The 14,270-nt window shown below is 35.2% G+C and overlaps 1 protein-coding gene across 2 annotated transcripts; it reads left to right on the plus strand.

The window, feature by feature from the left end:
• Positions 1–732: 732 nt before the first annotated feature.
• Positions 733–13,307, plus strand: LOC125272907. Of its 2 annotated transcripts, XM_048198085.1 has the most exons (10): positions 733–952; positions 1,374–1,682; positions 5,028–5,291; positions 5,995–6,073; positions 6,461–6,488; positions 6,587–8,221; positions 8,524–8,820; positions 10,057–10,128; positions 12,130–12,201; positions 13,222–13,307. In XM_048198085.1, the coding sequence occupies exons 1-5, from the start codon at positions 757–759 to the stop codon at positions 6,474–6,476; spliced, it is 864 nt and encodes a 287-aa protein (XP_048054042.1). In that variant the 5' UTR covers positions 733–756; the 3' UTR covers positions 6,477–6,488; positions 6,587–8,221; positions 8,524–8,820; positions 10,057–10,128; positions 12,130–12,201; positions 13,222–13,307. The 2 variants fall into 2 exon arrangements, with proteins under 2 accessions (XP_048054042.1, XP_048054043.1); XM_048198086.1 differs by lacking the exon at positions 12,130–12,201.
• The last annotated feature ends 963 nt before the right edge of the window (positions 13,308–14,270 follow it).

The raw sequence follows: 14,270 nt of genomic DNA on the forward strand, positions 1-14,270 counted from the left end.
CAGGATAAGTTACGCATTCGGTCCGTCAGTTTACACAAAACATTTAAATTATGTAATTAATTACTCACCCTCATGTCGTTCTACACCCATAAGACCTTCTTTGATCATCGTAACACAAATTAAGATTTTTTTGATGAAATCCAATGTTTTTGTTGTTGTTGTTTATTACCCCATAGAAAGCAACATAATTACCGTCATTCAAGGTCCAGAAAGATATAAAGACGTCGTTAAAATAGTCAACGTGACTTAATATTAAAAGGTTAGTTCACCCAAAAATGAAAATAATGTCATTTATTACTCAACCTTATGCCGTTCCACACCCGTAAGACCTTCATTAATCTTCAGAACACAAATTAAGATATTTTAGTTGAAATCCGATGGCTTCATGAGGCCTGCATAGGGAGCAATGACATTTCCTCTCTCAAGATCCATTAATGTACTAAACATATTTAAATCAGTTCACGTGAGTAGCCTACAGTGGTTCAATATTAATATTATAAAGCCACGAGAATATTTTTGGTGCGGCAAAAAAACAAAATAATGACTTATTTAGTGATAGCCGATTTCAAAACACTGCTTTAGGAAGATTCGGAGCGTTATGAATCAGTGTATCGAATCATGATTCGGATCCCGTGTCGAACAGCTGATTCAACACTAAAGATTCATAACGCTCTGATGCTTCCTGAAGCAGTGTTTTGAAATTGTCCATTATGCACATTGAATCTTTCTTTCTGCCACGAGAGGGCATAAAATATCATGATGATGGCTGAACCCAACCCACAGACTCGAGACAAACAACAGTTCTCTGTTATACGCCTTCAGCAAACTCACAGATGCTTCCTCAGTAGATTATATATTTCCACAAAACCAAAAGAGAAGAAAGGCAGTGTGAAGATGTTCTTCAGACGTTCTCATATTCTCTGGATCTTGATCATCTGCGAAGCTGTTTCAGGTAATAGTTCAGACTTTTGAACAAATGCATATGCAAAGTGCTATGATGGTAATGATATCAGAAAGTTATACTATATGGCACTGAATGATTATTCTGCATTTACAAAATACTCAATACTTAAAGCTTGAGAAGAGCTAGTTATAATAAAACTTATTGTTATTGTTATTAAAAGTGCACCATGGTACCATTATGATACATGTCCAAAAAGTTGTTTTTTTGTATAAGAAGTCATTGCTGTAAAAGAATTGAATATCTTAACTAATACAAAAATATTTTGAACTTCAGTGAAAACTAAGCGAATGATGGAAACTCAGATTTCATGTTGTTTTGGGGAAGAAAAATGTACTATGCAATGTCAGACTTGCTTATAAGTTTCCTGCTGTCAGTATAATGCCTAATATATCATTTCTCTGATTTACAGGTGATTATGTGACGAAAGCAGTGAATAGTGAAACTACGTTCACTCCAGTGTCTGGATCTGTCGGTCCTAGCACCACCAGCATTATATGGAAACAAAGAAACAATGCGGGGATTGTTGTGAAGGTCATTGAATGGGATCGGGATGATGGCAGCTTTGACATTCCCAACGCTAATTTCAAATCCCACACACGCCTGGACAAAGACACTGGAGAACTCACTTTAAGAAATTTACAGCTCAAACACACTGGAGTTTACACCATCGACATCAACAGTAAAGAGCAAAGAAAACAGTTCAGCCTGACTGTCAAAGGTGAGTTAATGGAGATGGAAACAATACTTTCACATTTCATTAACATCGTCATCATAATTATTTACATATTACAGCTGTGTTAGAAATAATTTAGTAATATATTTGGTTCTAGAAATAGCTGGGTGTGATGATGGTGATCAGACCACAAACTATATAACTGTACTGGTCCGGTATTCTGTAGTGATGGCTGATTTCGAAACACTGCTTCATGAAGCTCCGAAGCTTCATGAATCTTTTGTTTCGAATCAGTGGTTCGGAGCGTGTATCAAACTGCTAAAGTCACGTGATTTTAGTAAACGAGGCTTCGTTACGTCATCACTGTTTCGAAACAGTTCGAAATTTCAATGGTTCACCGATAGAGGGCGATGATAAAGTGAGCCCATGAATCATGCAGATTCACTGAGAACTACTGAACAAGTGTTTAGGGCTTTACCCTATGGTTTTACCTGATCTCCGATCAGTTTTATACATTTGTAGATATTTTAATTATACATTAGAATAATTAAAATTAATAATGGTAGTTATTAATCTCTTATTGGCCTGTTTAGCTTGAGCCATGGAACAAAGAAACAAGCCTTTAAAATTGATAAAAGAACACATATTATACAGACACTCTATATTTAATCATATTAGATGATTAGTTAATTCCATTTGATTGATTTTACTTTCAATAAAACTTTTGCAATACATTTGTTAAAAGGTATTTTTAATGCATGTTTGGCCTGCGTTTGTTGCATTTCCACTGTTCTGACCACTAGGGGTCACCGTGGAGACGGGTGTCAGATTGTTTCGAAGCCTCAAATCATTACGGCACATTTGCTTCAACTGTTTCAGTGTTTCACGAAGCCTCGATCTGCCCATCACTAGTAGCCTATTCTGCTGGTACATAAAGCACACGACGAGGAGATAGAGTTAGAATAAGTCTTTACTTGGAGAGAAACAGGAATCCACAGGAACATATACCAACATTAAAGGGGCTCTATGTAATAATGACACCCAGTGTTCAAAATAGGTACTGCAGTCCAAATTCAAAATATTGTTTGGCCCGCCCCCTCGGGTTGCCAGCTTTTACAGCATATGGCTGCCAGCAACAATAGGGAGCGCAATTGACAATGAAAGCTGAGGAGACTTAAACACTGTAAGCTGATGAGTTGATTTATCTGTTTTGATATGCTGTTGTTCGTAGAGATATTTAGATGGATTCAGAGGCTTTTTAGTGCAGATGCAGCGATTGCAATTTTCTTGGCCGATTCCGATTTCCGATTGTTTTGTTAGTGTGATCGGCCGATACCTATTTTTTGCTGATTCCGATTTTCTTTCTAAGAACTATAAATGACAACATATACAAACAAAAATCTACTTTTCTTCAATGCAGAGTTTTATTTTCATAAAAAAAAAAAAAAAAAAAACTAAAAAAAAACCTAAAAAGTAAAAGTCAGTAATAAAATATAAACAGCTCAAATAAATGCAATAGAATAAAGAGAGCTATGAAACTAAGTTTTTCGGGTTAACTGGGTTTTTATTCAGGTAAGAAATACTACAGAAATTAAAGTAATCAAATGTAAAATAACACATTGTGTTATTTTGCATTAGTTACCTTAATTTCTGTAGTCTTTATTGCAAATAATTCTTACTATTAAAGTTATACAACGTATTCATTCAGGAGCAGAAAGTGATTTTCTTTGTCTTTTGTTCTTTGATTAACATGACAGACAGCAGCAGGAATATTGGACTGCTGTCCCTTTAAGAGATTATGGACGGTGTTCAACGGACCCAATACTGTTACACACGACATGAGTTCACTTTCTTAGCTATTTAACGATTAAAAACTGACTGTGTTTATCTGTATACTCGCCAAGATTGCCTGTGCCGCTGGTTTTGACATACTTTTGTATGTATTTGACAGTTTAAGCGCAGGAAGGCGCTTGTTTTGGTACTTGTGACTCTGTTTGACTTCTGCCTCTGAAGACTGAGCGTGGCTTGTTTGCTTCACTTATATAGATCAGTAGTGCGCGCGCTTTTGGTGTGAGCGCGAAACCTGCGGGAATGATTAAAATTATGCGCAATACAAGCACTACTTAATCGGAGCGAATGAGACAAGAGAGAGGAGGCGCCCGCGCGGGTGTGTGTCACTTCACCGTGACAGAGAAGAGAGCGAGAACGCGCAGCTGACGTTATTGCCTGATTCTCTGACCCAGTTTGTTTGCTGGTTTCCATGGCTGCAATACGCGGTGTTTTCTGCCAACTGGCAACCTGTGATGTCGAAATACTATTGGATAAACTGGCAGCACATGGTTTCTCACAGACCAAAACAAAAACAGACATTCCGACATGGAACGCACATTTTCAAAGTAAAATATCTGGGTGTAGCATTGTTTTTCTGAGAAACAAGTAGGTGAACTTAGCATGTTTCTTAAATATCTGCAAACAAATTGGGGTATTTTTATGCTTTATTAAAGTAAAAATCTTACATAGAGCCCCTTTAACATGAACAATACCAGACACAAGACAGGGAACACAGGGCTTATATAAACGGGATAACAAGGAGGGTGATTAGAAACAGCTGGGTGTGATGATGATGGTGATCAGTTGCCATGGTGACTAACTGGTGGCAGGAAATAGAACAATAACAAGTCCAACAATGAGTCCAATACAGAGTGCACATGCCTTCTAAATAAGAGCCAATCGCCGACTGGTAAAGTCATCGAGTCACTGCGGTTTCTATAGAAACAGTCTGACGCGCGCCTCTGAAACATGGCAGAAGAGACGCGCATTAAGGTCTGCGCATGCGCATTAGCTTGATCCAGCCTAAAAAATACATTTTTTGTCATGATTCGAGCTTTTGGATAAAACATTTATAAGACAGCTGTTGTCAGATTTCATTGGTGATTTCAAATATGAAATGTAATCGTATGGTTGGCGAACAGTTTTGGAGAATTTGATGTTTCCCCATTCAAAGAGATTGCATGATGCCCAGGATGCCCGAGAGGCGTTTCAAAGATGGCCACCGAGTGAAATGACTTGTCTTAAAGGGACTTTGCTTGAACTTATTTCAGTTTATTACCAAGTCAACATTCCTAATGTTTAGTTTAAGTTTTTCAACTAATATTTATATTTTATTTAGCCTATATTATATTATATTTTAGCTTTTTTTCACTTAACATAAATGTTTTAATAGTTTTAGTTTTAAATGGTAACATTGCAATACACAAATACATAAAATGATTTTTTTTTAATTAAAATTAATAATTACAAATCTATCAGGTGCATATTTACCTTGTGAAGAACATTTGGATCAGAATATTCTGTAAGTGTACTTTTGTTCATTTTCATCTTAATTCATAGAGTCTGTCAACGAACCTCATATTACAAAAGAGTGCATAATAGAAGAGGTTCCTGTATGTACCTTGAGTTGTGATGGTGGTGATGCCCCCCCTGAAACTACAATCACCTGGAAAAACTCAGCTGGAGAGACGCTGTACAAACAAAATATGAGGACGATAACAGTGATCAAGAGCAGTAATCCAGAAAACTTCTACACCTGCACACTGAAGAACGCAGTGAGTGAGAAGACCAGTGATCCGGTGTATGAGAGCGATCTGTTTGATGGTGAGACAGTGGCACCGCACAACATTAATAACATTAATCACCTTATCATTAGGCACAAACATATTTTACACAAGTATGCAAACACAGACGCAAGAGTTTGGCCTGCATACATACTTCCATTCAGTGATGAATTGCATGTGGCCAACACTTTTTGCACAACCATGATTCGCAAAATATGAACTTAAAATTGTTTTCACCACAGAAAAAAAAATAAAGCTAATTTTGACTATTTATCCTACAATTCCAAATTTATATCTCGCACTTCTAACTTTTTCTCTCAATTCCGAGTTTATATCGCGCACGTCTAATTTATTATTTTTTTTTTTTTTTTCATTTCTGAGTTTATATCTCAAACTTCTGGCTTTTTTCTGAGTTTATATCTCAAACTGACTTTGTAAGTCATAAAGTCTGAATTGTGAGATAAAGTCGCAATTCTGTGGCAGAAACAAGCTTCCATACTGGGTGGGCAGTGCTTGCATCTACATTTGTGTATTTGCATAAAGTAGGCTATATATGTTTCTGGCCATATTCTATCATTTAGGTAATGCTATAATTTATAATGCAAGGTGCAATTGAATAATTCCCTTATTAATTAATAACCTTAATAATCCATTTTTTTGTTCACAAGATATATGCATTTAGGAAATAGATGGGTGAATTTTCATTTCATGCCAGCTGTAATAACCTATTTCTTCTTCAATAGATTCAAACACCAAACTTGTCCTTGCAATTGTCACTCCTTTGATCATTGTGGTCCTCATCATAATCACCCTGATTACATGGTAAGACTGTGTTTAATCTTTCAAATCTTTCAAACTTGAGGAAATTTGCCATTTGCTGATGGTTTTACTTCCATAATGTCACGTTCTTTGTGAAACAAGATATTCAGATAGATTTTTTTTTTTTAAATCTGGGAATTGATTGAATTGTAAAAAATGGGAATTAGATAGCAGAATGTGTCAAGACCTTAATTTTGAGTTTGCTATAACAATGCTTAAATAATTATTAGGCAATTACATTATCCAGTATATATGTTGTGAATGAGGTCAGCAGAAAACATGCGCTCATGAATCATTCACCGTAAAAATAAGAATGTGTATTAATAAAGTATAGCATTGATTATTTCATGTTGACTGTAAATGATTAGTGTGTCACTGTTATTCTTTAAGGTTGTGCTGCTGCTAGCTTCGGAGACTAGTAAGTTTTTTTTTCTTTTTTCTTAATTCCTTGTGAAAAGTCATTAGTGCATGCATTTAAAAACGAGCATTATTCTTATACTGTTTTTCCCTCTTCAGAAAGACACTCATGAGTGAATGACTGATGCTCATCATGACTCTTCAAATGCAAAGCCACACATGGATCTTCTCGACACATTTTCCTGGTCATCAGCTCTAAATCCCAGCTTTACTAAAACATCTTAACCGTCTGTGCCTTCAGAACTTTGATTGTTGCTTTCTGACCCGTCTGCTGAGCCGAGAAGATGTAAAAATGAAACTTTCTCCTCTGAATTTCAATCTTTCAATCTTCTCTAACATATGCAAATACTTTTTTTCAATCAGGGACAAGATGAGAATATCTTACTGGCACCAAACAGAGAGTTGTGTATAAAGAACAACAACAACAACATTCACTGGTCAAAGCAAAGGGATAGTTTGATGCAGGGCATGAACACTGAATAAAATGTAAAATATGAATGCATCTTGTTAAGACTTCTATTTATATGAACATATATGAACAGCAAAATGTGCAAATTACAAAAAAATATAAAGTTTAATCAATTTTAAATTGTGTCCATCACAGTTTGTATTTGACAGATTTTTTCTGTTCACCTTGGTGAATTTTCTTCATCTGCCGCCCCTCTTTCTTGTGGCGTCCCCCAAGGGTCCGTATTGGGCCCCATGCATTTTGACGGTGCTTTTAAATGTGAAAAACAGATTAATTCTGTTTCTTCTAGCTGAGGCTGTTGGCTAAAGTCAAGCCCTACCTGCTGCACAAGGAGTTTGAAAGAGTAATTCATGCTTTTATTACATCTCGACTACTATAACTCTTTATATGTTGGATTGGGTCAGTCATCTCTTCATCGCTATAGTTAGTCCAGAATGCAGAGCACTGAGATCGTCCAATCAGATGTTCCAAGATCCATGTTAATAAATAAAGGTATCAAGCCTTTTCATGGCTGCTCCTAATCTCTGGAATAATCTGTTCACATAAGAACAGCTCGGACTGCTGAAATTTTGCTGAAAAGTCTTAAATCACCTGTATTCCTTAGCTTTCATTTTGAGTTGAGTTTTGACACTGACTTTGTTTATTTGTTTGTGTATCCTGATATTGTAAAGCACTTTGGTCAACTATGGTTGTGCTATATAAATCAAATTTAAATTAGTACACTTTAATTACATATTTATAATTATTGATGTCAAAAAAGGCTACATTACTGTAAATCAGTTATTATAAAACAGCTACTGTTTTTGGGAGCACACCTGAAATATTCAATCCAAAATGAATATGTGCAGGCAAAAATGATCCAGCAGCCAGATAGTAGATTTGTAATGTTGAGGCATAGAGCGCCCCCTGGCGAACGAGATCATCATCTCACGTGGATAATTTAATGCATTATTCACCTGTCCCGGTTGACAGACTTGCTGGACACACACTTCAGACATCGATATCAAACATTTGCAATGTACACCAGATGGCAGCAGTAACTCTTTCCTTATATTAGTGAAGGACCAGATCATCTCATGTTTGCCGTGTGTGTTTTTGAACTTCCTTTACATCTCTATTCTTATAGCTCGTGTTGTGCGTGTTCACGTGTCTAATCAAAATCTAGAAGAAAAGTGAATGAAAGTGTACTTTTTCTAACAAAATGTTACTTCGACGTTTGATTTTGATCACCATCGTTATGTTCATCACCTCAGAAACCGTTTCAGGTAAGTTATTAACTTGTTATTTTTATATTTATTCTCTTAATTTTCATTGATGACTGCAGTGCTATAGGAAATATTATAGACTGATAATAATTTTAATTAAGTTATTAACTTTTTATTGGAAATGATACGCCGTTCGTGGCAAACAGTTGTAAGTTAGTTATAAGTATTCATTATATTGTTAATCTTAACCTTATTTTTACGTTTTCATTTCCTTCAAGCCAGGAATAAATTTACTTCCTGGAAATTAGACTAAGCAGTTGGACCAGACTTGCTTGTTGAAAATGTGTCATTCTATTCATCAGGTGAAGGTGTGTTGAAAGCAGTGGGTGATCAAGTTTCTTTTCGTCCAGACAAATTTGTTCCTCCTGTCACCAGCATCATCTGGAAACACATAACCACTAGTGGAACTGTTGTCAAGGCGATTGAATGGGATGAAGGAGAAATTCTAATCCCGAATCCAAGATTCAAAGACATCACAACTGTTGATGAGAAGACTGGACAAATTAATATAACTAATCTAAAAGTTGAACATAGTGGAGTTTATACCATTGACATCAACAGTAAAGAGCAGGAACAGAGATTCACCTTGACTGTTATGGGTGAGTGAATATTGGTTAATATTAATACTGTAAAAGCATCACATCGCTTTGTCTCACATACAGAAAAAAAAAAAAACAATGTCTTTGAACAATAATGGCATCAGATTGTGATACCATGATACTTTGATTAATACCATGGTATTTACATGGCACTCCAAGATAGGCCTACTTCCAAGAATACCACAGTATGGCAAGCCGTTTTGACTTTTATTCATTCTCAGGATATGAATTCTAGATATCTTTAATTGTATTTTCATTAAAATGAAATGACACCATATACTGCCATTCAAATTCAATTGTTGATATCAAGAATTGATTTCTTACTAGTTGAAATTCCAATTTCACATATCAGAAATACAATTATTACTAGTAAATATCATCATTACAAGTGTTACAAGTGCAAATAAATATTCTTGATATCAACAATTGAATTGCTACTAGTAACAATCAAATAATTTTGATATCAGTAATTTGATTGTCACTAGTGACAGTGTTAGTTTCTGATATCATGAATTTGATTGTTACTAAGAAAGCCATTTTAGATATCTAAAATTATATTGATAACAAAAATACATTTTCAGATATCAAATATATGAGCATTTTTACTAGTAGCAATTCAGTTGTTGATATCAAGAAGTGACGTTTCAACTAGTGCCAAATGAATTCTTGATATCAAAAAAATCACATTTTAACTAGTAACAATGTCATTATTGATATCAAAAATTATTATATTTACTAGTAATAATTGTATTTCTGATATGTGAAATTGGAATTTCAACTAGTAAGAAATCAATTCTTGATATCAACAATTGGCAGTCTATGGAGACATTTAACTATAGTGAAAATACACTTACAGACATCAAGAATTGAATTGATGAAATTAATTTTATCAGGTGTGACTGACCATGTTGATAAAATGATAAAAAAAAAAAAAAAAAGTTGTAATTTTTTGACTATTTACTGTGTGCCTGACCTGACAACGTTGTCTTTTTAATACATTTTGAGAGCAGCAGTGGCAGTGTGCCGATTTTAGTTTGTTGACATTTATTTGATATCAAGAATTAACATTGTTACTAGTGGAAATGTAATTCCTGTAATCAAGAATTCATATCCTGAGAATGAATAAAAGTTAAAACGGCTTGCCATACAGTTCTATCATAGTTCGAAAAACACTGTAGTAGTACTTTTTTTAGTCATGGTTTGCAATGAAATGCCAAAACTTCTCCACCTGTACAGTGAAGAACACAGTGAGTGTGGCGACCAGTGCTCCGGGCAATGAGGGAAATCTGTTTACACTGGAGGGACACGGTATGTAACTTAAAAATACTTGTGTTTTTCTTTAGATTATGCCATAAATCAGTAATGCAAGATGTTATTTAAAGTAATAGTTCACTTCAGGATTAAAATTTCCTGATAATTTACTCACCCGCGTGTCATCCAAGATGTTCATGTCTTTCTTTCTTCAGTCGAAAAGAAATTAAGGATTTTGAGAAAAACATTCCAGGATTTTTCTCCATATAGTGGACTTCACTGGGGTTCAACGGGTTGAAGGTCCAAATGTCAGTTTCAGTGCAGCTTCAAAGAGCTCTACACGATCCCAGACGAGGAATAAGAGTCTTATCTAGAGAAACCGGACAAAAAAAAAAAAAAAATTATATACTTTTTAATCACAAATGCTCGTCTTGCACTGCTCTATGTTGAAAGGTCACATGTGACGTAAGCGGAAGTACCGCGGTAGGGCGAAAAACTCCATCTAATTTTCTCCTTCAACTTCAAAATCGTCTGATATCATTGTTTTATCTTTTTTTTGTAAAGCCCGTTTGACTTAATCTTTGAACGTTCACTTTGTAAACACTGGATCAGTACTTCCGCCTACGTCACGCATGACCTTTCCAACATGATTACATCATGCGTGGCGCATCACAGAGCAGTGCAGGATGAGCATTTGTGATTAAAAAGTATAAAATTTTTATTTTTATTTTTTTATAAAATGAGCAATTGTTTCACTAGATAAGACTCTTATTTCTCGTCTTGTATCGTTTAAAGCCCTTTGAAGCTGCACTGAAACTGACATTTGGACCTTCAACCCGTTGAACCCCTGTGAAGTCCACTATATGGAGAAAAATCCTGGAATGTTTTCCTCAAAAACCTTATTTTCTTTTCAGCTGAAGAAAGAAAGACATGAACATCTTGGATGACATGGAGATGAGTAAATTATCAGGTAATTTTCATTCAGAAGTGAACTAATCTTTTAATAACCTTACTATAATTTAAAGGTGGTACAGAGGATGTTTTCGTCGACTGAGTTTTTGAAATGAGCGTTTGAAATGATACACATTTTACGACTAGCTAAAACATTCTGACTGTGCTCAACATACAGCGATAGTTTCCTGCTCCTGAAGCAGATTTATATACTTTCACATGGAATTTGAACACCGACTGTAATCGCAGACTGAAAGCAACTGGCTCTGACTGGACGCGTTTGAGCGCGATAAGTCATAAGTATCAATTTACATTCATAATCGGCCTTACAATCGTTAAGCCGCGCACACACTTAGTGGATTCATTATGTCGGACTCACCGCAGGTAACTCATAATCTGCAGTTGTTACTCCTGTCTCCTGACAAAAACATTGCATGCGGCGCCTGTGGAGTGTGGAAAGTTACTAGAGCGCGCAGCCGCGCGTCTCTCACAAGGAACGTCATGGCAGTGATTGACAAGCCAGAGGGCCAATCGTTTACGCGATGATCGCGTAAACGATTGGCTGATGTTTTTAAGGCCCTACCTCGTGCACAGATGATGTATATTAATAATATTCCTTTCAGTGCACCTAATAAATAGTCTTTTATCACTTAGTAAAGACAGTTTCAAGTAATGTTGCAAAAATGTATAAAACAAAACATCCTCTTTACCACCTTTAACTATAGTGAAAATACATTTACAGACATCAAGAATTGAATTGATGAGATGAATTTTATCAGGTGTGACTGACCATGTTGATAAAATGATTTTAAAAAAAAATTGTCATTTTTTGACTGTTTACTGTGTGCCTGACCTGACAACGTTGTCTTTTTAATAAATTTTGAGAGCAGCAGTGGCAGTGTGCCGATTTTTGTTTGTTGACATTTATTTGATATCAAGAATTAACATTGTTACTAGTGGAAATGTAATTCCTGATATCAAGAATTCATATCCTGAGAATGAATAAAAGTCAAAACGGCTTGCCGTTAACACTGTAGTAAAAAACACTGTAGTAGTACTTTTTTTAGTCATTTGCAATGAAATGCCAAAACTTCTCCACCTGTACAGTGAAGAACACAGTGAGTGTGGCGACCAGTGCTCCGGGCAATGAGGGAAATCTGTTTACACTGGAGGGACACGGTATGTAACTTAAAAATACTTGTGTTTTTCTTTAGATTATGCCATAAATCAGTAATGCAAGATGTTATTTAAAGTAATAGTTCACTTCAGGATTAAAATTTCCTGATAATTTACTCACCCCGTGTCATCCAAGATGTTCATGTCTTTCTTTCTTCAGTCGAAAAGAAATTAAGGATTTTGAGGAAAACATTCCAGGATTTTTCTCCATATAGTGGACTTCACTGGGGTTCAACGGGTTGAAGGTCCAAATGTCAGTTTCAGTGCAGCTTCAAAGAGCTCTACATGATCCCAGACGAGGAATAAGAGTCTTATCTAGAGAAACCGGACAAAAAAAAAAAAAAAAAAATTATATACTTTTTAATCACAAATGCTCGTCTTGCACTGCTCTATGTTGAAAGGTCACATGTGACGTAAGCGGAAGTACCACGGTAGGGCGAAAAACTCTAATTTTCTCCTTCAACTTCAAAATTGTCTGATATCATTGTTTTACCTTATTTTTGTAAAGGCCGTTTGACTTAATCTTTGAACGTTTGCTTTGTAAACACTGGATCGGTACTTCCGCCTACGTCACGCATGACCTTTCCAACATGATTACGTCATGCGTGGCGCATCACAGAGCAGTGCAGGATGAGCATTTATGATTAAAAAGTATATAAATATATATATATTTTTTTTTATAAAATGAGCAATTGTTTCGCTAGATAAGACTCTTATTCCTCGTCTGGTATCGTTTAAAGCCCTTTTAAGCTGAACTGAGACTGTAATTTGGACCTTCAACCCGTTGAACCCCAGTGAAGTCCACTATATGGAGAAAAATCCAGGAATGTTTTCCTCAAAAACCTTCATTTCTTTGCAGCTGAAGAAAGAAAGACATGAACATCTTGGATGACATGGAGATGAGTAAATTATCAGGTAATTTTCATTCAGAAGTGAACTAATCCTTTAATAACCTTACTATGATCATTTAAATGTGTTCCAGGAATTAGTTTTATAGTCATAATATATTTTCTCCTTCATTAGTATCAATCAAAGGATGTGCCGTCGCAGCCTCCATTCCTTCGATCACTATGATTATCATCATGCTTTTACTATAATTGATTTTCACGGTAAGACAACTGTGTTTATTTATTAATGTGTTTATTTCTTTCATCTGTGCTTATCATTTGCTCAAAACTCAAACATTCTAACATTTATTATAAACATGAACTCATGAATCATTCACAATTCAAGGTGATTGTGCTGCTTGTGGGAGACGCAAGATTTACAAGATTTAGCTTGTTGTGGAAAATCATTATTATATGTTTTATAATGTAAATTAAACAATTGTGCTGTTTCTCTCCTCAGAAATAACAGCTGTGAGTGTATGATTGACGCTGCCACAGTTCTGCTCATCATGAACTCTATAAATCTCAGCTTTACTGAATCATCTGGAGCTCTGAACCGTCTGTGCCTTCATAAATCTGACTGTTGTTTGATCTTTCTGTCACAGGAACTTCATCCTCAGGTTATGAATCTATGAATCTACTGTTAAATATGCAGATACTTTGTTTTCAAGGAGGAACGAGATGAGAAACTCTTACTGGCACCAAACAGAGAGTTTTGCATTAGGGGTGTTTAGTGATTGTGTAGAAATAGCATTTAAAAAATTCTATTATATATTTATAAAAAAACATATAATGTATATATACATGACAGTAAATTTTACAGAAAACATTTTGCTTCATTTTCTTTTATATAGAGAATATAATATAGAGAAGATGTTTTATTCTGTTTAATTTAACCAAGGCAAAGGGTGTGAGTTTGATGCAGGACATGAACCAATAAAATAGAAAACATTGAATGCAATGTAAATCACTTTGAATAAAATCCTCTGTCAAATGTAAAATGTGAACGCATCTTGAGACTTCTTTTTGAAACAAAAATTCAGATTTGTGCCATTAGTGAAGTATGAACATGCATATTACAAAAAAAAAAATGTTTAATCAATTTTAAATTGTGTCTATCACAGTTTGTACATATTTACAATTATTGATGTCAAGGCTACATTACTGTAAATCAGTTATTATAAA

Source organism: Megalobrama amblycephala, linkage group LG7 (assembly GCF_018812025.1).
Source record: "Megalobrama amblycephala isolate DHTTF-2021 linkage group LG7, ASM1881202v1, whole genome shotgun sequence".
Taxonomy (NCBI): domain Eukaryota; kingdom Metazoa; phylum Chordata; class Actinopteri; order Cypriniformes; family Xenocyprididae; genus Megalobrama; species Megalobrama amblycephala.